The 24,153-nt window shown below is 51.8% G+C and overlaps 1 protein-coding gene across 7 annotated transcripts in view; it reads left to right on the top strand.

Moving 5' to 3' along the window:
- The window catches only part of Nr2c2 (nuclear receptor subfamily 2 group C member 2), a 65,458-nt gene that overhangs the window by 25,462 nt on the left and 15,843 nt on the right, over nucleotides 1–24,153 (top strand). For all 7 annotated transcript variants that reach the window (XM_026383082.2, XM_026383081.2, XM_026383083.2 and 4 more), the window contains 3 exons: nucleotides 10,541–10,651; nucleotides 21,149–21,349; nucleotides 23,325–23,427. In XM_026383082.2, coding sequence (XP_026238867.1) covers nucleotides 10,541–10,651; nucleotides 21,149–21,349; nucleotides 23,325–23,427 — 415 coding nt within the window. The remainder of the gene's footprint in view (nucleotides 1–10,540; nucleotides 10,652–21,148; nucleotides 21,350–23,324; nucleotides 23,428–24,153) is intronic.

Here is a 24,153-nt window from a genome sequence, read left to right as displayed (position 1 = left end):
ATGTAAAAATTAATTAATCTTAGTCCACAAAGATTTTCTCCTATGTTTTCTGTAGGTATTTTATAGCTAATTCTAGATTTCACTTCATCTTTAATCAGTTTTTTAACTTAATCACCATGTAACCAGTAGATCTGGCCTGAATGACACCAAGTTTTTGAAATTTGTTTTTAGTTGGGTGTGTTACCTCCAGACTTTTTTCCCGAGTGCCTTCAGACATATTTAACTATAGAAATATATAGTTCTTAGTTGTGGGAATTTTGTCTTTGCTTTCTGCAGTGCTGGGCCTCATGCACATGGGCAAGCTCCCTACCACTGAGCTCCATACTCAGCCCCAGGGATGCGTAGGTTTTTAAGTTGAAAGTAAATGGAACCACACTGGATGTGAGATTCTGATCAATATGATCCCTTGATAAAGTTAATATTTTAATTGTGGCTCAAATATAGAGGTACATACATAATTCTGTTTCCTATTGATTATATAGCATTACCATGGGTCAGGTTTCTATGTGGCCACTCCACTGTGGGAGTGTTTAAGTTGTCGCACTGCAAGGATCATCTCTGTGCTTCTGTCCTAGGGCTCACATGTGGGAGTGTTTCTACAGACAGGAAGAAGCTGAGTTGAAAGCCCAGTCAAATTGTACCTTCCAAGTTGGGAGTGTGTGTGAACAGTTGTTAACACTTTTTTCTTATTTTAAACACCGGGCCTCCCACTGACAGCCGGACTACTATTAAATGAGCCCAGGTGCTGGTCCACTTATTGAGCATGCAGTGTGGTCCCTGGTTCCAGGGGCTTTCAGTTCCTTCTGACCTAGAGCCCGCTTTTGATTAGTATATTCTAAGATGACCTTTTACTGTACCAAAATGATATTCATAGAAAATGTAGCCACTTGTACACAAATAACTTCAAAAATCAATATATTGGCTACATTTGGGAAATAAAGGAAAGCAGTTTGTTGTGAAACGGTGGTTCATGTCAGCGCACGGCCCTCTGGGCCATAGAGGATGCTGTGAAGGAGTGATGGTGGAAGGTGATGGTGGTAGGGAGATAAGACTCTTCTGTAGGGGAAACGCACACAGTGGGGCTGGAGTGGAACTACTGTTGGGATAAGGAGGACTAGAATGTATGTAATGTAAGAGAAAAACAGGAATTGTCCAAAGGAGGCCATGAGGAAGCCTGCTGTCCCCGCAGAAGAGCCGCACCTTACACAGAAGCACAGGTTCAGAGAGTCCCCCTGGTGTCGTGACGCAGTGTAGCAACAATCTGCGGCAGAAAACAAGCACCTTCTTTCTTGAAATCTCCCGGCATTGAGGTTCACCTTTAGTGGTTCATACTTTAAAAAGTCTTTAAAGTTGTAGTCTTTTATTGGTGTAGGAAATAGTGAATCAGAAAATGAAACCTTTTTTTCTGCTAAAACCAAGAATCGGCTTTAGATAAACTCCTCTTTTAACCCATCTAAGAAAGAAAACTCTATGCACCTTTAATTGAGCAAACTTAGTGAATGCAATGTTAGGTTTCTTAGCATTGCAAAGAGCTAGCCAGGTGGGGTGGCACACGCCTGTGATCCCAGTGGCTTGGGAGGCTGAGGCAGGAGGATCAAGTTCAAGACCAGCCTCAACAATTTAGTGAGTCTCTAAGCAACTTAGCAAGACCTTGTCTCAAAATAAAAAATAAGGGGCTGGGGTTGTGGCGCAGTGGTAGAGCACTTGCCTTGCATCAGTGAGGCACTGGGTTCCATCCTCAGCACCACATAAAAATAAATAAATAAAGGTATTGTGTCCATTGACACCAAAAAAAAAAAAAGTTAAAAAAAAATAATGAATAAAAAGGGCTGGGGAGGTACCTCAGTGGATATGCGCCTTGGGGGGTCAATCCCCAGTAACCCCCCCCCCCCAAAAAAAAAAACCCCACAACTTCAAATAGCTGTGGAGATGGAACGACTCGTAGTTTACCTGCTCAAAAAACCGAGTCATCTCTTTCCCTTTAGTTTTCCCTTTTGGATTGTGATTCCTGGGTGTGGTAGAATCTGGAAAGTGGGTGCCATGTTTGTTGAACACTTTAAGTCAGTGTGCATACTGGTGTCCGAGTTGAAACTTGTGGTGAATCGCAGCGTGGACTTGTTTTTAATACGTCCTCTTTCTCGGCCTCCTGCTGCGACCCTGTGGAAGCTTGTTCGCAGCCCTCTTTCCTCCGGCTCCTTCCCTGGGCTTCTGTGCAGTGTGTTCTATGATGACAGCATCTTCTCATGCGTTGTTTGCTGCATATTAACCCAGGTATTGAGTCTCCGTGTCCAACAGGAGGCTGCCCAGGCTGGCTGAGTGACAGGTGTTCTTGTCTGAAAGCCTCAGAATCTGGGTGTCGCTTGCCACCCCACCTGTACCCTCACTGTGACTTCAGGAGGTCCCTTTCTTCAGTGACCTTGGGGGCCTGAGACTGAGACTCAAGCCTCTCTTTGGGCCTGCAGTTCTCTTGGTTTCCACCAACTGGATGTAGGAGATTAGCTCAGTTCTGCCACTCTTGTGCGTATTCGTGTGTGTGTGTGTGTGTGTGTGTGTGTGTGTGTGTGTGTGTGTACCTTTATTTTATTTATTTATTTTTATATGGTGCTGAGGATGGAACCCAGAGCACTCACATGTGCTAGGTGAGTGCTCCGCCGCTGAGCCCTAGCCCAGCCCTAGCCCTGTTCTTGTGTTTCGTTTGTTGCCTTCCCTTTGGATGAAAGAGGAACCTTCAGAGACCATGGATTTGTGAAAACATCAGCCTGCCGCGCTGTGAGGTTGCAGGAGTTCTGTGCAGATCACCTGGTTCTCCAGATCCTCTCTCCTTGCAGTTTTAAACCTGCTTTGACTGGCTGCACTCCATGGTGGTGTCTGTGAGCCCTGAAGGAGGCTGATCTCTAAGGGGAAGGAGGCTGGAGGAGAGAATTTGGCAAAGGCAGCCATCTGGGTGAAGGGAGAGGTTTGTAAAGCAGGGTGCGTCTTTTCCAGAAGCAGTTAATCCTATTGTTAACAAGACAGGCTGCTTCAGCAGCTGGTGACACAGCAGGAGCATGTCGATTTTGCTTCCTTGGTTACAGGGAGTGATAGTGTACTTGACCTTCAGCAGAGCGGGGTCACAGAGCGGGCATCTTTGAGCAGCCTGGAATCTGCACTGGCGGGTCGGGAAGCTCAGGCCTGTGAATTCCCTTGTTGGGCCCTGTTTGGCCTGGAGGCTGCTGAGGGAAAATGTCAATAAAGCTGCAGGAGCCGTTGGCATGGTAAGTGTGACAACAGGGCTGCAGAACTGCTGGCTGTCCCCTTCCTGCTTCTGGGTGAGCCTCTGTGTAACAGGGTGCATTTCAGTAGGCACGTGTTACTAAAGCAGCTGGTGAAACAGCAGAGGATTCCGACACCATTGTGTATTAGAAGGAATTCAGTGTGGTGTGTGTGGTGTCCCGCTCCTGGCCAGGTGGCCTTAGGGTACACTGGAGACATCAGCTGGGGCGGGGGCTGTCTGCTGTCCTTTCTTTTGACAGGTTAATCTGCCTGTGAGCAGAGCACTCTGAACTGCTGCTGGGAACCCTTGTTGTTATGTAATGGTGGGAAGTAGTTGTTCACTTTGGGTCTTTGTTTTTGTGCCAAGAAATTGAGGGGGGTACAGTTTCCCTTTTTTTAAAACCAAATGAACAGCTGGAAAATAGCAAAAGCTGGACAATCGAGTCTGGCATAAATGATGACCATTTACAATGTTTAGTTTCCTTCCTTCACTGACGCTGTGTAAAGAAGAGCAGGGTGGAAGGCCCATCCAGACAAGTCATCCTTGGGCGCAGGCTCACGGGCGGCTGCCAAGCTCTGACGGCCGTGGGGCCCAGGGCAAGCTCTCTGAAGCCCAGCAGCCTCCCTCCGTCCCTGTGTGTGCTGCAGCTGGCAACGCTGAGCCGGTGGACTCTTTGCCCGATGACCCCTCCGCACCCTTGCTGTTTAATGCTCCTTTGGAAAAACAGAGGATGTGTCCCATGTGTCCCTGGAGGTGGCCGCTGTCCCAAACGCTTACCCCCTCAGGCATTTACCTCTTTTGGAGGGGAGTGTTAGGGGAGTTGGAGAGTCTCCACTGCGGCTATGGCGTGTGGGTCTGCGCTCAGTCTTCCTGTTGAAAGTGCAGATGTCGTCACCTGGCCCTGGCACACACCTGGGTGCGCCAGGCAGGCACTCGCACGTCCACGTGTACTGAGTGACTGTCCTCGGCACCTTGAGCTGTTGGAGGGGCAGAAAGTGGGCTGAGGCTGACAGGCGGCAGGGTGGCAGGGGGAACAGTGATTCCCACCGAGTCCAAGGCTTCCCGTGTCCTGGTGTCCCGCTCCCAGGTGCCCCTTTATTACAGTCCTGAGCAACTCTCAGTCGCCTGCTTCTGGGGGAGAAGAGCTCTGCCGCCTGGCGGGCTGGTCGCAGGGCTGGACTGAGTGCACGCCACTGCGGGGCTTTGTCAGGCCCTCACTGTGGGAAGGACCGAGCCTCAACTGCTACTCGGGAGCCACCTCCTTGTAAAGCCTCAGGAGAGCGGGGGCTCTGACATTTTCCTCCCACCCTGGCACTCCCCGAACTAAGCATTCCCACGCGGAATTGCGGGGATATTTCAGGCCATTCTCTGGGTCAGAATTTATTGCTGCGCTCATGGTCACTGTGACCCCGGCCTCCTCTGGGGCCATCTTTTTGGCTTTTCATATAAAAGGAATGGTAGAATGTGCAAGCACCCCTGGGCAGTAAGGAGGCCAGAATTCAGGGCTTGCCCTGTCGCTCCACCAGTGCCCTTGGGCCCCGCTGCGCTGCCCTGTAGCCCTCCAGCCTTCTCCGTGGAGGCTTGAAGGCAGGGTCACACCCGTGGCTCTGTGCCACAGCTCCAGGGTGACAAAGTGCGTGCTTCTCAAGTAAAGCTTGCACTCTGCTCACTGTGGCTTGTTGACTTAGCAAGCTCTTGTGGTCTTAGTGAAACACTTATTGAGTACAGTTTTTTTTTTAACCTGAATTTTATTTATTTGTTTTTATGTGGTGCTGAGGCTTGAACCCAGGGCCTCACCCGTGCTAGGCAAGTGCTCGACCACTCAGCCACCACCCCAGCCCACGAGCACAGTTGTTATGTTAAAGATCAATTTGCTCCTAGGTTTAAAGTTGACCAATGTGTAACTCGGTGAATTTCCCCAGAGAACATTTCCACGTAGCCACCACCCGGTTAGGAGTAGAATTTCCCAAAAGTCCACAAGCTCTGAGGCTTCTCCTTAGAGGTGACCACTGTCCCAGTCCCTTGCACTATGGCTTCAATGAGGTTTTTTTGTTCATTGTTTAAAAAAAGTTCACAGCTTTACTCGGATGTCTTTCACATCACCTGCAATTAATTCACCTATTGAAAGTGTCCAATTTTGTGGCTTTCACAGATCCAAAGGTCATGCACCTGTCACCAATGTCACTGTCTAATTCCAGAACATTTTCATTTCTCCAAAAAGAAACCCCAGCCCTCTGTTGTCCCCACCCTAGCCGTACACGACCACTAATTGACTTTGTGTTTTTAGGGGTCTGTCTATGGACACTCAGGTGAGTGGAACCGCCCGGCATGCTGTCTTGTGCCTGGGTCTTTGGCTTAGCATGTGCCTCGGGGCTCGTGCGGTCCTGGCGTGTGCCAGCACTTCACTCCTGATAACTGCTAAATAGTATGCCCTGTGGGTGCGTGCCATTTTGCTCGTTAGCTGATGAGCATCGAGTTCTCATTTGGAGCTAGTAGGAACAATGCTGTTAGGAACCTTGGGAGCTCATTTTTCTGTGGACGTGTTTTTATTCTTCGAAAAGTGGCGCTGCTGGCTGAGTGATTTACCTCCGTGGTAAACTTCCCAGGAACTGCCAGATTGGTTTTCAGAGGGACTTGGACATTTGTACTCCCACAGCTGTGTGTGAGCTTCCCTGTCCTCCTACAGCCTGACTTGCTCTCGCTGGCCTTGCAAGTCACCATGCCCTGGTGGGCGCGGCGTGGGCGTGCTCCTGGTTGTATTGTATTCCCAGTGACGTCATCTTTCTGCTTATGGGCCATTTGTAGATCTTCTGTGAAGAAATGTCTGGTCGACCCTTTGATCATGTTTGGTGGTGGGGCCCTGAAATGACCGGGTTCTTCACTTATTCTGGATACAAACCCTTTATCAAGCACATACTTTGCAAATTGTTGTTTCCCATCTGGTAGATTTTCTTTTGACGTTCTTGATATTGTCCTTGAAGTGCAGAAGTTGTTAATGTTGACGATTTTTAATGTATTGATTTTTCTTGTGCTGCTTGTGCTGTAAGTGTGAGATCACAAGTTATTCGTTCTGCATTCCCACAATTTGTCAGCATGTCTTTTTTGAGACGGATGTTCCTGTATCCCTCATTCCTCTCTCACTACCAGCACCGTGTGAGGGTCCCAGGCTCTTCACGTTGCCGACACTTGTTATCGTCCGTCTGTCTTGTAGCCATTGTAGTGAATGTGAAGTGGCATCTCGCTGTCACTTTGATTTAAATTTTCCTAATAACTAATGATATTGAACATTTCCCTATGCTTATAGGCCATTTATTTATCTTTTTTGAGAAATGTCTTTTACTCAATTTTTTTTTTCCTTCTAGTGGCTTTAAGAACAGCCACCAGAAGCCACTGATCTGATCATTCCCAACTCATTGCAGCTGGAGCACCACCCAGCCGCCTCCTGTGTGAGGATTTTATTATTTTTTCACATCTTGGCTGATTAAAAGTTTTTTTTATTTTTATTCTAATTTGTTATATATGACAGCAGAGTGCATTACAATTCATAGCACACACACACAGCACGTTTCTTCATGTCTCTGGTTGTGCACAAAGTACAGTCGCCCATTGTGTCTTCATATGTGTCCTAGGGGAGCGGTGTCCACCTCATTCCACGTCTTTCTTACACCCCTTGCTCCTCCCTTCTCTTCCCTCCCCTCTGCCGTCTTCTCCTTTACCCATTTGAAATCTGTCTTTTCTTACTAAAGTTAATAGTTTTTAATGTGTGATGTGTGGAACAAATATATGGTTTGCAAGAATCTACTCCTACTTTGTGGGTTACCTTTTCATTTTTTTGATGTTGTCTTTTGAAACACAAAAGTTTTTCATTTAGAAGTCTAGTTTATCTGATTTTTTTTTTTGGGGGGGGGTTACACTTTTGGTGTTATCTCCCCAGACCATCACCTAATCCAAATTCACAGACTCACACCTGTGTGTGTTTTTTTTTTTGAGAGTTTTGTAGTTTGACTTTTACATTTCGATCTTTGATATGTTTTGATATTTTATAGGAGTCCCAAGTTCATCCTCCCACATTTAGATGTCCAGTTGTCTCATCACCAGTGGTTGAAAAAGACTATTTTGCCCATTTGTAACGAAACATAGTAGATTACAAAGCCAGGGGATAAACAAGTAGAGAAAGGTTTCTCACTTGGAGCAAGTACGGAGGGCACTAGAGAACTCTCAAAGCAGCACGTCCCTAGCAAAGAAAGCCAGGGGGCTGCTTTTGTTTTGGTACCAGGATTGAACCCAGGGGCACTTAACCCAGCCCCCTTCTGTATTTTATTAGAGACAGGGCCTCACTAAGTTGTTGAGGGCCTCACTAAGTTGCTGAGGCTGGCTTTGAACTCTTGATCCTCCTGCCTCAGCCTCCTGAGCCACTGGGATGACAGGCATGTGCCACTGCCCCCCGCTAGCAGGGGGCTTTTATTAGGAAGTCTCAGACCTGTTCACTATAGGAAAGTCTTGTCATCGCATGTCACACATAGGGGTGGCACATTGTCCTGAGCATGCTCAGTTCAAGGTCGTGCTTCCTCATACATTCCATGTTCTAAGAATGGCTAAAGACCGCCTCCTGGGTGGGAAAGTTAGTATCTTAATGAGCGAAGTTGACTCTGTGTCATCTAAAAAGGGTGCGCCAGTAAGCCTGAGTGGTCTTGGCTGGTTCCTGGTTCTGGAGTGCCCCATCTAAAACAAAGTACTTAGAAGGTATATTAATAGAGGAACCCGACCCCCCACCCACACCACCACCAAACACACACACACACACACACACAGCCACACACACTCCTGTGGTGGTTGTTAGAAGTACCTGCCTGGTGGCTAACATGATGAATTGTCTTGGCACCTTTATCAAGAGCCAGTTGAGCCAGGCGCACACTTATAATCCCAGCAACTCAAGAGGCAAAGCGCAAGGATGACAGCCTCAGCAACTAGACTCTGTCTGGGAATGACAGAGGACTGGAGATGTGGCAGAGTGCCCTTGGGTTAAATCCCCAGTGCCGCTCCCCACTAAATTACTTGAACGTGTAAAAGTTTTTTTCTGAGTTCTGTGTTCTTTTCCATTCGTCTTTGTCTTCATGCAAAGACTAGGGTTTTTTGTTTTTGTTTTTGTTTTTTTTAGGTGTAAATTGATAATTGATAAGTTGATGTGTTGGGGGTACAAGGTGATAGATCTGTGAGTCCAGTGTGGAATCATTAACATGCTCATCATTTCAAGGGCTTAGTTTTTGTGAGACTTCCGGAAAAAGGCTGAAGAGTGTCAACGTGGTATTCACGCACCACAATGTCTTCATGTCTTGAACTGTCGATGGCCATCCTAACTTGGCTCTTATAGATAACGGTACACTGAGCATGCAAGTGCAGACGTGCCTTCCACCAGCTGGTTTCAAATCTTTGGATTAAATACCCCAAAACAGAATTTCTGGATCCCACGTGGTTTTGGTCACTGTAGGTTTTGTATTACGTTTTGAAATGAAGTCGTCGGAGTCTTCTAGCTTTGCTCCCTGCCTGCCCACAACTCTCTTGGCCATTCTGGGCTCCTTGTATTTGGAAATTGTAACAATTTTATGATCAGCTGATCAATTGATGCAGAACACGTGGAGGGTGAGCCTGGTGGCCCTTACTTGTGATCCCAGCTCCTCGGGAGGCTGAGGCAGAGTTCAAGGCCAGCCGGGAAGGTTAGCAAGACCTGTGTCAAAATGAAAAATCAGAAGAGCCAGGGACGTGGCCGCACTGAGGTAGAGCACTTTCCTAGCATCCGTGAGCTCTGGGCAGTGCGCGGTACCAAAAATAAATAAATAAATAAAAGAGCATCCAGAATTTGGGTAGAGATTTCACTAAATGGGAAAGTCAGTGTGGGGAGTATGGCCACCTTAACAGTGTCTAATCTAATCCATGAGCACAAAGTTCTTTCCATTTATTTCCGTGGTCTCTAATTTCCTTCAGTGATGGATTATAATTTTCAGGGTACAGATCTTACAGTTGGCCTTGTTCCGTGTCTTCCTAAGTGTCTCATTCTTCTCTAGTCAGTGAGATTGTTACCTAATGTCATTTTTCAGATCGTTCATCACTAATGTGACAGTTAGCTGGATGCCTGTCTTGTACCCTGCGACCTTGCGGCTCATTTACCAGTTCTGAGTTGGTGGTGGTGGTGGTGGTTGATTCTGTGAGGTTTCCTGTATATAAGGCCATTTAATCTGCAGACAGAGATGGTCTCCCTCATCTTCCTTCCAATCTAGATGCCGTGTGCCCTGCCCTCCGTCTCCCGCCCTCCCTGCTTGACCTCTGGCCCCCCCAGTCCAGGGCTGTCTGCAGGTGGGGAATGGGCCTCCTGTGGCCTTCCTCGTCTTAGGGGGAAAGTTTTCTTTTTTCTTTGTTTTTTGGTAGGTGCCTGTTATCAAGATGAGAACTGTCTTTCTATTGCTGGATTTTGTCATAATGCCTTTCCTGTCAGTTGACATGATCATATGTGGCTTTTGTCCTTTATTGTTTTAATATCGTGTATCAAACTGTTTGATTTTCATACGTTGAACTAGCTTCGCGTTCTTTGGAAGAAGCCCATTTCTCCTGGTGTGTCATCCTTCATGTGCTACTGGATTTGGTATGCTTTTTATATGTAATTTATCTATATTTTAGTGATGGGTGGACACAATACCTGTATTTTTTATGTGGTGCTGAGGATCCAACCCAGGGCCTCACGCCTGCTAGGTGAGCACTCCAGCCCCGAGCCCAGCCCACCCTGGTTTGCTTTCTTTTGTTGAGGGTTTTTTTACATTAATATTCATAAGGAATATTGGTCTGTGGTTTTTTGGGTCTTTTTTCTTTCATTCTTGTTGTATCTTTGTGGGTTTTGGTATCAGGTAGTATTGGCCTCGCAGAATGAATTAGGAAACAAATGTTCTCTGCCGTGTTCTGGAATTCTGTGAAGGTACTGCTTCATGATCTACCTTCAGCCAAGGAGGATGTCTCCACACTTCAGGTACCAGGTGGCCACTGAGCACTTGGCCCCCAGCCTCTGGGCAGGTCCTGACCACATCCCACCTGGTGCTCCTGCTGGGCTTTTCCAGCCCCGTTCCACTGGTCCCAGGCACTGATCCTTCCAGTTCTGGGTCCCTCTGGCCCGTGGTCCCTGGCAGTGTTCTTAGGAGCCTTTCTCCAGAAACAGTCCCCTTACCCTTTCCCGGCTGCTCGCAAGAGGCACGGTCCTTGGCCCCTGGGCGGCTCTCTGACCCCTTCTGATCTTGCCCACAGGTACCGCGTCCACAGACCCATCGGCCGGAATCTCCAGGGATGACCAGCCCCTCCCCGCGCATCCAGATCATCTCCACCGACTCCGCGGTAGCCTCACCTCAGCGCATTCAGGTACCAGGGTCCCTGCTGTCCCCCAGTCCTTCCAAACACAAAACTGCCTCCGCATTTCACAAAGAAGTCGCACCTCTAGGGCGTCAAGTACACTTCCACCTCATTGACTTGAAAGACAAAAGAAGAAAAGTTTCTGTTGATTGAACTGACCATGTGGTGCTGGGCAGTTGTAAACCCAGGGCCGCCTCTGGCTGGGCAGGTGCTGTGCCGCCGAGCTGCCCTCCAGCCCTGCTTACCTTATTTCTAAGAACTCTAACCTGTTATTTCAACTATTGTGATAAAGAAGCATTTTGTTACTCCAACTTCCAAATTGATGGGCGACATGTTGGTCACAGGCTGCCGGCTTGTCTGGGTCCCACTTGTCGCTGTTGCTGTCTTGGGCAGGTACATGTCAGAGACTCAGGTTGTCCACTTGCAGCACGTGCATAGTATGCCCACCTCATAGGCCAGTGTAAGGAATCAACGGGACGCTGCTTAGGAAGTGCCGAGAAGGGCCTGGCCCGGGACAGTGTCCAGTGTGTTGTACCTCTGTGTCATCCCTGTTACTACTGGTGTCATTGACCGCTGGTCACTTATGCAGGGGCCGTGCTGGGCCTGCCTCTGGCCCACTGCACATGTTTGTTTTCTCAGAAGGTAGGTATGTAGGCCCTAGCTGGGGGGAAGGGGCAACAGCCCCTGACAGATAAAGATGCAGTGTTCTCACATCAGCCAAAGCAAAAGGCCAGATCCAGACGTGAGAACAGAGATGGACAGCAGGAAGAACATGAGTTGCACAGCATGAACGTGAGAGACGCCAGGTGAGGGGTATTTGGGAATCGGGGATTGCTGTCCTAGGGAGTGGAAGCTCAGCCAGGCAGACGGTGATACAGAGAGACTGGGGAAATTCTACATCTGCCTGCTCCTAAGACACTTCATGGACTCTTCCCGTTATAAACTACAAGCGTTTCTAAGAAGTAAGATGAAGCGAGTTGTTGAGTGCCGTTGTCTGTGCCGTGATGTCCTCACACACAGAAGCCTGGCACTTGAACTTGGAAACACAGGTCTGCAAGTTGGAAGGACCCTGACGGGGTGTGACTCTTTGCCCAGGTCAGGGGCTGACGGAGCCGTGGCGCTCTCCCTTTACTCTGTTCTTATTTGCTGGTGCTGAGAGTCGCTCCTGCGTGGGGGGTGTTGGGGTCTCACTGCAGGACTCTCCTGAGCCCGACACGGAAGCTTGCTCTGCGCAGCTCACAGTCACATTGTCAAATGGCAACTGTTTTCAGAGGGCGGGAAGCAGATAAGGGTGCAGAGAAGGACGGGTGGCCACCCCAGGAGACCGGGTGTGTAGGTCTGTGTCCAGAGCGCAGCTCCCTCTGTATTATCTAAGGAGAACTTCTTGTTTTCCTAAGATGGGACGCTGGCACCACCCTTATCTGTAGAGTGAGGCTCTTCCCTGCTGGCGCCCAGCCTCTGGGGACACCACCTTCCTGGCTGGATGCAGTCCTGTCCTCTCAACAGAAGTCTTGGGGGAGAGATCTTTGGTGCTGAGCTTGCAGTTTGTAAGGAGGACAGTCCTTTGGTGCGAGTTTTATGTTTATTAAATAATTGACAGTGTCCCATTGGAAGCCACCAGTGAAGTCGGACGTGCTGAGTGCCACCACACTGGCTAGGTGAGGTTTTCCAAGTAAAATAGAGGTTATTGCCTGGTTTCTGGATTTTTAAAATCAGTGCTGGGGGTCCCATGCGGTTCTCTCTCTCAGCTTGTGCCTTGGTGACCAACTGGCATTCCCTGAGGCCTGGGGAGAGGAGGGACGAGTTCTCTGATGTTGTCGTGAGTAACAATTCCTAGACTCCAAATGGTGGCTTCTCTCACAAGGTGGGTGGGGAAGGATTTTTTGGTTTTTGTTTTTTAAAAGGACAGCAGGCTAGACAACAGGTCAGAGCCGTGTCTGAGTGTACAGAGACTGAGGGTCGAGTCGCCTCTATCCCCAGCCGTGCGACTCCGGAGAGTGAGTTGACAGAGCTGCGCTGAGAGTGCTGATTCTATAAGTTGGGAAGGAACTAGGGGACATAAGTAGGCGACGTAAGGCCGTCAGAGCCCCAGAAAGTCAGCGCAGTGTGGATTTTTATGGTTTATTTGTACATAATTTCAAACTTCCCAAAAATAGTCCATTCAAATTCACTGTGCCTGTCACTCAGGTTTGTGAGTTATGTGCTGTCACATTCTAAATATGAGTGTATTCATTTTTTTCTGGTTCATTTGAGAACAGACTGGGGACATGACTCCTGTGCATTGGATCTAAGGACAGTGGCATTCTTACCTCATGAAAATACAGTTAGCAAACTGAGAAAATACTAACACTGAAATGGGCCATTATCTGATCCAAACTCCAAATTCCCACATTTCATTCACTGTCCCAGTAAAGGCCCTTGGAGTTATTTTTCCAAGGATCGATGTTATATTTTTAATAGAGATAAAAGTAATAAAGATGTCATCAGCCCAAGGTCGACACGCTTAGTTATGCAGGATAGAAGAGGGTGGGGTGCGTGTGGCAGAGCCTGTGTCCGTTCGTGCCACGTCCCTGTGGCGGCTCAGAAGGCCCTGAGGAAGTGGGTGCAGCGTCAGCCCTCAGGGTGGAGGGCAGGTGTGCAGTTGGGGTGCTGTTGTTTCTGGGGACACAGAGGTGTAGGGCAGAAGCCATGGGAGGACATGGAGGACGCAGCACACATCAGGTTCCAGTTTTATTTTTTATTCATGTTCTGGAAGCCAGTAAAGTGAGTTAAAGGACAGTGTGTGATACAGTGAATTCCACATGCTGGACATGATCGGTGCTCTCCCTTCTGCTGACTTGTTCCGCCTGGGTGGACGCTGTGCAGCCCTTCCTGCCCTCTCTGTGGGCTCGAAGATTTTCCTAAACATTTAAAAGGACAGAGGATGGAGCTCAGTAGCAGAGGGAGAGCACCCTTGGGTCCGAAGTCTAGCACCCCAGAAAGAGAGAGGCAGGACAGTCACATGCCTCACCCCAGTGACTCAGAGGCTGGAGCAGAACATTCACAAGTCTGAGGCCAGGCTCAGCAACTCAGTGAGAGCCTTTCTCAAAAAGTTACAAAAGGTCTGCGCCCAGCTCAGTGGTGACGCACTCTGGGCTCAGTCCTGGGGAGGGACAGTGGCGTCTGGCATCTTCGCACTCCAGGGTGAGGCCTCGAGGCTGTCCCACCAGCCCAGGTGACAGCACTGTTACTTCAAGCTGTGCTCTTGGTCAGCGGCCCCGTGTCCCTCCCTCCTGCTGTCCCCAGCCCTGGTGCTGTGTGCTGCGCATCCTGCTTGGAGCTGCTTGCTCTGTGCCCTCAGTCCCCAGCCACGTGCTGGTTCCTCTCTCGAGAGCTCAGAGGAGTTGTTGCTCGTGTGTGTTGGAAGGGTGACAGGGACGCGTGTAACAAAGTCATACTAAATGGGGCACAGAGTGAAACAGGAGTGTCCCCTGCCTTCTTGGGGTTGCCCAGCTCTGGGTGGTGGGGGGCAGCTGCTGTTGCCATATTACCTTTCATTCCTTCAGCGTTGGTCTTGTCATGTAAGTCCTCAGGGACATGTGTGAGTGCATAGACCGTGTTTTGACACGAGTGTCAACACTGTGTGATGTCGTTTTGCTCCTCGGTCTTTTTCTTAAGTGTGGCTCGTCCTTGGAGACGGTTCTGTATGGTGCAAGCTAGACATTGTGTTTCTCTTGAGTGGCTGCTTGATATCCCATTTTGCCACACCGCCCCCAAAGAGGGTGTCCCAGTTTGTACTCCCACCAACCCAGTGGGCACCACGCCGTGCTTTTTAGTCAGTTTGCCAGATGAAATAATGTCACTGCTGTACAGATTTTGCACTTTGCTATTTACTCACATGTATATACATGTGCGTGTGTGTGTGTGTGTGTGTGTGTGTGTACGTATGTAAACATAAAGCTTCCCGGGTGTGGTGTTGTATACCTGTAAGCCCAGCAGTTTGGGAGACTGAGGCAGAAGGATCACAAGTTCGAGGCCAGCCCCCACAATTTAGGAAGACCCTATCTCAAAATAAAAAATAACAGAAGGCAGGGCCAAGGATCAACCTCAGTGATGAAGCTCCCTGGGTTTGATTAAAAAGAACAAGAAAAACAAATTGTTAGTTTTTGAGTGACTAGGATGCTACTTAGGTTTCATGTCCCACCTTTCCACTGTCCCACCCGCTGACTGTCCATGCAGTAGACTTTCTGTGTGACTTTGATTGTCACTATTAAGTGCAGCTTATGAACCAAGGGGTAAATGCGTATTTAAAGCAAGGGGTCTCTCTAGAACCACCCTCTGACATGACCCAGACCAGCCCGCCGGCCAAGCGCCTGCTTTAGGAGGAAGAGAAACCAGGTGGGTATCAGAAAACGCGCAGGGGCCACGTCTAAAAAAGGAAGGGGCTGGGGCCGCCTAGCACTCGTCTCGCATGTGTGAGGCCCTGGGTTCCATCCTCGGCACCGCATCAAAATAAATAAAAAGGCACTGTGTGCACCTGCTGCTAAAAAAAAAAAAAAAAAAAAAAAAAAATACATACACACACACACACACTTTAAAAAAGGAAATGATCGTGGCCTGGCTCTCACGGCCCTCTTCTTCTGTGTGGCTGTGAAGTGTTGGAGTGTCCCTGTCCTCTGGCTTTCTTCCCGTGGAGCCCCGGGCTTGACCTGTCATTATCCACCAGTGACCTCCAAAAGAAGTGTCTGGCCAGACCTCTGCCGTGTGCTCTGTGTAGTTCAAGATACTTTAAAGTTTCTCTTGAGACTTTTTCTTTGATCCGTGTTTTGTTCAGGAGGGTGGTGTTTGCATTTCTATCCGGGTGACCTTCTTGTTTCCTGAGTTGATTTCTGACGCTGACTCCGTTGAGGTCTGAGGACATGCTCTGTATGGTGTCTGTCAAACTCTGTCTCGTGTCACAGTGTGGCCTCTGTCAATGGTGCTCCATTGGCGGAGTCCTGAGGAGAGTGGTGCTGTTAGGTCCTGTCGAGTTGACAGTGCTCTTGGTCAAGTGTCTGTATTTATCACCTCCTCGATGACAGGGAGGCAGTGACGTCTCCAAGTAAAACTCATTTTTTGAATCCCACCTTGCAGTTCGGTCATTTCCGTCGCCCCTTCCTTCTCTGTTTATTGTGCTGGGAATGGAGCCCAGGGCCCTGTGCGGGCAGGGCGAGTACTGGACTGTCCAGCTGGGCCCTGCTCCGAGTTCCTGGGTGTGCTGATCCAGCCTCCCTGGTTAGGTGCACGGTGTTGAAGACGGAGGCCTTTTTGAAGAATCCATCCCTTCCTCATAAAATGCCCCTTTTTATGCCTGATATTTTCCTAGTTCTGAAGTCTAACTAGTTTAAAATCGCAGTTACTTCCCCTTCCTTTTAATGAGCGTTCACATGGTACCTCTTTATTCCAGTCTGTGTTTTATATGTAAAATATAAAATTTATATATTTTACATATATCTACAGCAGCACCTAGTTGGGTTCCTTCTCCCCACTGACGGTCTGTTGGAATTGGCGTGTTAGATCTCTCACACTCCGTGTTATTGATATATATGGCTGTTTTTTGTTAATTGCCAGGAGCTTCTCACTCTGCCTTCTCTGGTTTCGAATGAGCAATTCACATGACTCCTCTTAGGTCCTTTGTCAGTTGACGTGATTTCGGTTGATATCCTGGGTTTATCATATACATTTTTAACAAATCTGTGTTCACCTGCAAATAACAAACGATTTTCAGTAAAACTGACAAAAAGCTGACAATGTTAAACTGATTCAGAGGCATTCAGTACATCTGCACACACCCCACAGCCCAGTTCCAGAACAGTTCGTTGTCCCTGTACCTGTCAAGCAGCCCCGCCCTGTGGCCTGCGTTCTGTCTCTGTGCCTTGTTGGTTCTTGGAATCTCACATACACGGAAGACGTGTGCCTTGCTTCTGGCCTCTTCCTCTTGTTCACCCACGTTGTGGGGCTTCTCTTTCCTGCTGTGTCACGTCGGGTTGTACCTGGGTCCCTTGGCCTGCTCGTCTTTGCAGTGTACCAGGCACTTTCCCACACCACCATTTCCCTTCTCTAGACGTCTTTTTTTCCTTCTTTTTAAAATTTATTTATTCTAATTTGTTGTACATGACAGCAGAATGCATTACAGTTCACAGTACACAAACGGTTGTAAGTCCATTCACACCATTCGTGTCTTCATACATGTACATGGGGGTAATGGCGTCCGTCTCATTCCATCGTCTTTCCTACCCCCGGCCCCCTCCCTCCCTTCCCTCCCCTTTGCCCAAAGTCCCTCCCTCCCTCCCTCCCATGCCCCCCCCTCCCTCCCATGCCCCCTCCCTCCCTCCCCCCCTCCCTCCCCCCCTCCCTCCCTCATGCATCAGCCTCCACTTATCAGAGAACACTCAGCCTTGGCTTTCTGGGGTTGGCTTGCTCCACTCAGCCTTATCTTCTCCAACTCCGTCCATTTACCTGCAAATGCCATGGTTTTATTCTCTTTGAATGCTGAGTAATATTCCATGGTGAGTATACACCAGTTTCTTGATCCATTCGTCCACTGAAGGACATCGAGGTTGGCTCACACAGTCTAGCTGTTGTGGATCGTGCTGCTGTGAACACGGATGGGGCTGTGTCCCTGGAGTGTGCTGACTTTAAGTCTTTGGGTGTAGACCAAGGAGTGGGATAGCTGTGTCAGAGGGTGGTTCCATCATTCTTCTTTAGGAAGACGTAGAAACAGGCTGTGCAGCTCGTGCAGGCCGACACAGCTGGAGTAGGGGGAGAGCAGGAGACCATTCTGCTCTCCAGCTGCGGAGCCCGTCCAAGGCCACACACTCAGGTATTGATGGGCCGGGCAGCAGGAGGAGGTGACTAGGGCAAGGACTGGGCAAGCTGGCCCCATCTAAAGGGGTGGGCACTGCACCCTGCTCCAGCCAGCCCGTGCCGAGGGGAGTGCATGTCCAGGTGGCCAGAGCTTCCAGTTTGTCCAGAGAACAGTGAACCTGGGTTTAAGAAGCCAAAAGTTAACGCAGCAGCTAGTGGCCTGTTGGCCATCTCCTGGCAGATGCTCCTTAGCTCATTTCTATCATGAAAGACAGAGTGGGAGGTGTGGGGGACAATGACAGGGTGTCCAGTCACACCCAGGTCCTTTGGGGTTACAGCTGGGATAGGCCTTGGCTTGGCAGAATGGCCAGCTCTGTGGTAAGGTGGCATGCGTACCCCTAAACCTCCCCACACACTGCACAAAATTATACAGCGAAAGCCACAAGACGCAGGGGCAGGCCCGGGGCTGTGGCACGACCCTCAGTGTGTGTGTGTGTGTGGGGTCTGGTAGAGCTGCAAGCGGGTCAGTGCCCAGCTGTGACAGACGTGGCCCTGGACCCAAGGAAGCCCCGTGGAGCGCTCGTGCAGGGGGTGTGGCAAGAGCGCATCTCACAGGTGACTGAATGGGGGACAGAGGGGGACCCGGAGTCACGTGGACAGTTGCAGCTGGCTGGCTGAGTGTGACACACAGCCCTCCTCTGGGCTGCTGATCCCAAGGTCACCGAGGAGTGTGGCCTAGTGCTGCCCACGGGAGGCACAGTGTGCAGACCAGCACAGGAGCTGTCCCTCACTCAGTCACACTCGAGAATCCGCCTTTCCCCGATGTTCTGGCTCTCTGAGCGCTGATGGCCGAGAGGTGGCGGGCCCTAGAAGTGACACAGAGCAGGAGGTCCCTCAGGCCTCCCCACCTGCCGTGTGCTGCTCCGTGTGAAAAAATGACAGGTGGCCTCCTGTTTCCTCCTCCCGGGGCTGCCATAGCAGGTCACCACAGCCACGTGGCCTGTGGCAGCACAAGTGTCTTCTCAGGTGTGGAGGCCGGTGGCGTGAAGCGGAGGTGTCGCAGGGCCACCCCTCCTGGGCTCCCTGCTCTCTGGCGTCTGGTGGCCTTCTTACAGGGACACTGGCTGGTGGATTCAGGGCCTGCTGTGACCTCGTCTGTGCTTGTTTCCCCATAAGGTCACCGTCACGGGTCCTGGGAGTTGGGTGGAGCTGGCCAGGGGAGGGTGCGGTTCTGCTCACCAAGCAGGGACGTGGCAGCACCCTCCCACCTGCCGCTGCCCCAGGCCTGGCCACAGGAGCGCACCTGCCCGTGTTGGGCCTGGTCTTCCTGTGCCTGGTGCTCAGCCTCGGGTTCCGGGGGCTGTGGGGGTTATTTTTTCCGACAGCATCTTTAGTTCTTGTTCATGTAGGTGATCTCTCCAAATGGAGGCTGCAGACGTCAGTGAGGGCGACTGTGAGCAGGAGGTTTCAAAAGCTGTGGGTCTTGCATTTGCATGAGCCCCAGTCCTGCGAGGCAGTGGGGGAGAAAAGGATTGTATGTGCAGCCACCAAACGCCACTGTGTCTGTGCAGCCCAGTCCCCCCTGTGTCCCAGCCCCCTGGCTTCTGCCTACCACCCTCTGCCACAGGCCTGGGAAGGACCTGGAGGAAGAGACCCACTCCCCACATGTGCCGGGGGGCAGCGCATGGCCTCCAGACAGCAGGGCGTGGGCACCACCCGCCTTCTCCGACTCGAGTCACCTGCCACAGGACATTTGGCCACAGTGGGCCACAGGCACAGTGGGGTCCCTTGAGATACCACCTAGCACTGTGGCCCCCTTAATTCCTGTAAAGTGGTACATGCTGTGACGTCAGCACTGGGACCAAGTCACTGGCATTTCTTAGGAGTGTCCCCCTCCAGCGATGCCTGGCTGCAGCTTGGCTCAGCCTCATGACTTGGTCTCTTAAGGAGGAAAGCGGCTCAGGGAGAGGACATGGAGGCAGGAAGCACTGGACTCTGACATCCCAGGCCCTTCCAGGCCGTCGTGTTGACCTAAGGAGGGGCTGCAGGGTACCTTCCATGGGTGGCGTCTGGGCGCCATATGCCAGCCTGTGCCTGTCGCTCCGGCTGAGCACTGCGGAGGGGGGTGTCTAAAGGATTTCCCCACCAAGCTCTCTTCCAGGGGTGACCTTCGCAGAGGGCCTGGCGGTGCCCTGGGTGGCGGCATCCCAGGGTTCCCCTCCTCTGGAGCTCTTCTCCTTGGGCCCTGGAGACCTGGTGACCCTGTGGCTGTCCCGGGCTCGCCCTCTGGTGGCGGTACCTGTCCCTGCACCTTCATTCCCGTTGTGCCCACGGCAGACTTTCTGAAGCGGGCGTGTGGGTGACAGGTGCCCCTTTTGGCTGGGCGGGTTACTTGAGGGGAGCATGTGGCCGAGGCCAGGCTCCTGCAGGCCGACGTGGAACACCTGGCACAGCCCCTCGCGGCAGCCTACGCGGCTGCCCTGGGGAGGTCCTTTCTTTGAGGTCCCCGCTTCTGTTCTTAGTTCTCTGTGGCCTTCACCGTGGACTGCTATCCCCAGAGCCCGTGGCCACGCTGTGTTCCCCTCTAGAGAGGTGGCTCCCTGCGGCCCGCGTACCTGTGCTGCGCACCCAGGACCATGCCCAACGGCATAGTTGTCCCTCAGTGGACGTCTGTTAGTGGGAGGGTCTTTCCTTGCTTGGGTCATTTCAGTTGCATCCACCCACATCACTGAGTTGTCCGTGCGGACAGTTGGCGCCGCTGTGCTCAGGCTGTGAGTTTGTGCTCTGGACTCTGGAGCGCCGTGTCCTGTCTGTCAGGTGGTGACAGCAGGGCTCAGCACACGCCCCTGCCACACCCTGGCAGTAGCAGCCCCCAGGCTCCAGTGTGGGACGACCCTGCTGGTCCCAGGACGGAGAGGAGCCCAGGGCTCCAAGCTGGGGACTCCCAGGCCCAGAGAGCGGCCAGTGTTGCCAAGCAGCCATCTTGTGGGTGCAGTAAGGTAGGGACCCTGGAGGGCGTGGGCACGGAGGCTGTGCCTCCTGAATGCCGACAGCCCCCAGGAATTGGGGTTGGGATTTCTCGCGAGTCGGCGCCTGTGGCCCTCAGTCCACCCCGGGGGTCCTGCCTTCTGTGTGTGTGTCAGGCCTCCGCTAGCCCCGGTCACACGGCAGGGAGTCAGATGGGTCCCTTGGCTTACAGAGCCCAGGAAGTGATTTATTTCCAAATTTTTAGGTTTTTTGAATCAACAACATTTTTCAAAAGAATCGGAGCTGCCCACATTTTATTATTCCTGGACCAGAATTTTTAGAATTGTGCGCCTTGATTTTACTTGCGTACTTTATACTGATGTGGTGCTGAGGACGGAGCCCACGTGCTGAGCAGGCAGGCGCTCAGCCACCGAGCCCAGTCCTGGGCCAGGATTGTGTTTAAGGTGAAACAGTCATCCGTTATTTATTGTTGTCTTGACGTCGTTAAGAAATAGGCTTTTAATTCCAAAAATAACACTGAAGATCTGACCCTGGTGAACAGGGAGTTCCGTGCCCGTCCACATCTGGGAAGCCACCGCCCTGCCCCACTGGTCTGCGCCGCTGCATGAGCTGCTGACACATGGCCGGCTGGCATGCCTTCTGAGTGGCTCCCGCACGTGCACGGGTCTCACGGCGCTCTGTGTTGTCTTCCAGATCGTGACAGACCAGCAGACAGGACAGAAGATCCAGATCGTCACCGCAGTGGACGCCTCGGGATCCTCCAAGCAGCAGTTCATCCTGACCAGCCCAGATGGAGCTGGGGCCGGGAAGGTGATCCTGGCTTCCCCCGAGACGTCCAGCGCCAAGCAGCTTATCTTCACCACCTCCGACAACCTCGTCCCCGGCAGGATCCAGGTAGGCCGCCTGCGCATGCCTGGCCCAGGACTCGAGTCACTGAACGGGTTCCTCCCTGGTCCTCGCCTCTGTCTGGGAAGTCAGATCGGCTCCTTGGAAGGTTCCTTTGGGGACACACGCACAAGGCCGTTTGATGCTTTGGCTCAAGTCAAAAAACAACAGCAGATAAGTGGAAGGTCCAGAGAACAGCAGGGAGCCTCAGAAGGGCTACAAGTTGAGCCAGGAAGTCGGTGGCACTGAGGCCACGGAGAGGGTCGCTCTTCACGGGGGCAGCCCTGAGCCCTATGTTACAGGCCCTCCTCGGGCCGACCACCCCAGACAGCCACTTCCTGCTGCTCCTCCTGCCTTAGCAGGTCGTCCCACCTGATCCCAGAGCCTCGCTCCGTTCTCTCTCGCTCCCGTGAGCTGTGGCTCGGGGCCCCACGTGCCTGCCTCGTCTGTGCCCGGGCTGTCCCTGCTCTGGCCAGGCAGGGTGCGTTGGGGCAAGAAGAGCGGGCACCGAAGGGGGGCAGGGTCCTTGCTCAGCGTGAGTTGGCAGCAGTGAGTTTCCAAACCCCACACTCGGAACAGGCGCGAGGCCAGTGTCACACGATCGCCTAGCCCAGGTGCGATCAGTCAGGGTCACAGTGCTTAATGTCTAAAATATTTTTGGTTTACTACTTCCACTTCTAGGTGGTCGGTGGCATTAAATGAACTGAGCTCACGTTGTTGTGACACCGTCCATCTCTGTCCCTTCCTTTTACTTCTTTGAACCCAGGGGTACTTAACCTCTTAGCCACACCCCAGCCCTTTCTGTGTTTTATCGTGGGAGAGGGTCTCCATAGTTGCTGGCCTTGAACTTATGTTCCTCAGCCTCCAGAGTCCCTGGCACTATAGGTGTGGGCCACTGGGCCCGGCTGTCACTCTTTACCTTCCCCAACTGACGCTGTGCCCATTAGGAATTGCACACAGATGCCCAAGATGAAGAAACTTCAAGTCGCTGTTCTCTGTCCCCTGGGCAGTCACGTCTCCATGTCCCCTCCAGCCTCTGGCAGCCCCCACTCTAGTTTCCAACTGACTGAGTTGGGGGGACTCTAGATTCCCGCCTCCTGGAAGTGCAGTTGTGCATTCTCTGTCCCTGTGCCTGGCTCTTGTCACTTAGCGAACTCTCTTCCTTATCAAGGCTGAATAGAGTCCCTGTGTGTCCCACTGCAAGGAGCTTGTCTTCCCGTCTGTTGGAGGACACGGGCATCGGTTCCTCCCTTCGGTTATTAAAAGTAACGTGAGGATTCCTGCATTTGTGGGACGGGGGCTTTGTGCTGTGGAGAAACTGAGGGAAGGAAGGAATGGTTTTCTCTGAGCTTCAGAACATCGCTGTAGAAAAAAAAACTATTTTGAGACGGCGTGTACCGCGGTTTGTAGATACAGCCAGAATCCTGCCCTGCCTGTGAGAACACCCCTCGTTGGTGACAGGCACACTCTGATCCTGATTCCCAAGAGGTGACTTCTGAGTGTGGTCCCCGTCATGCGTAAATCGTCCAAGGCGGCTCGGTAGCCCAGCCACGGCTGCTTTGCACATTCCCAGAGTGGGGATGAGTGCGTGTTCGTCAAGGTGGATAGCACCTAGAGTCACCCAGAAAGTCCCTCTAGACGAGGGCAGGTTCCAGGCTCATGTGTTCTGCCTGGGCGAGAGGCTCTTCCCTCCGACTCACGCCCCTTCACACTCTGGGGTGGCTTCATGGGCTCCGAGGAGCAGCTGGAAGAACCTAGAATACCTTCGTCTTGGCGCATTTCCTTATCTACTACTATAGCTGCAGCGTCTCCTCTCCTGGTCCCCAGGCTCCGTGATGGTAGCCGGAGAGAAGAGTGGTCACGGAGGGCCACTGCGGAGGGTGCGGGTGAGCGGGCAGCAGGGCTGGGATTCTCCACGTTCCCAGCTCCACGGGGCTTGGCCTGGACACTGGGCTCGTGGTCACTGTTGGCTGATTGCTCCTAGATCGTCACGGATTCTGCTTCTGTGGAGCGCTTGCTGGGGAAGGCGGACGTCCAGCGGCCCCAGGTGGTGGAGTACTGTGTGGTCTGTGGCGACAAAGCCTCTGGTATGTGACCCGGGTTCTGCTGGTGCAGGTTGTGGGCCAGCAGCAAGGGCCACCGTCATGGGTGGGGCGGTGGTTAACTCAGAACATTCTCGGTAAGTCTGTAGGTCTCAGAAGTGGGCTGCAGTTTTCTTATTGGGGTGGTGATGTAAGTGTCTCAGGTCGACAGGAAAAGTCAAAACTACTTCTTCCAAGGTGCAGTGGCGCACGCCTGTAATCCCGGTGGCTCGGGAGGCTGAGGCAAGAGGATCGGAGGTTTGAGGCCGGCCTCGGCAACTTGGCGAGGCCCTAAGTAACTTGGCGATGCCCTGTCTCCATAATAAGGGCTGGGGTGCTGCTCAGTAATGGGGAGCCCCTGGGTTCAATCCTGGGTGCAGGCAGACAGGTGCCCAGAAGGTCAGCCCTGGCCTGTGTCCGGGGGGCACAGAGGGTCAGGAGGCGGGCAGTAGTGACGGGAGGCTTGAGTTCTTGGGCGGCCTGGTTCCACTTTATTCTGTGGCAGCCAAATTCCTAGGCGCTCTGGACACCTTGTCCTGTTTGTGTAAAGAGGGGGCTGGAGCAGGCCTGTAGGAAGGTGGCCCAGGAGCATCTGCAGGACCCTCCCGGCCGGTGACACCGTTTCTGGGCCATGGCGCCTCAGGAAACCGCCCATACCCCCCTTCTCAGAAGCCCTCACCTGCCCTGGCAGCAGGCCACAGTGCTGCCTCTGGTCCTGATGGCCCTTTTGTG

This window comes from Urocitellus parryii, chromosome 16, assembly GCF_045843805.1.
Source record: "Urocitellus parryii isolate mUroPar1 chromosome 16, mUroPar1.hap1, whole genome shotgun sequence".
In the NCBI taxonomy this organism is placed as follows: domain Eukaryota; kingdom Metazoa; phylum Chordata; class Mammalia; order Rodentia; family Sciuridae; genus Urocitellus; species Urocitellus parryii.
This window is presented reverse-complemented; position numbering and strand designations above follow the sequence as displayed.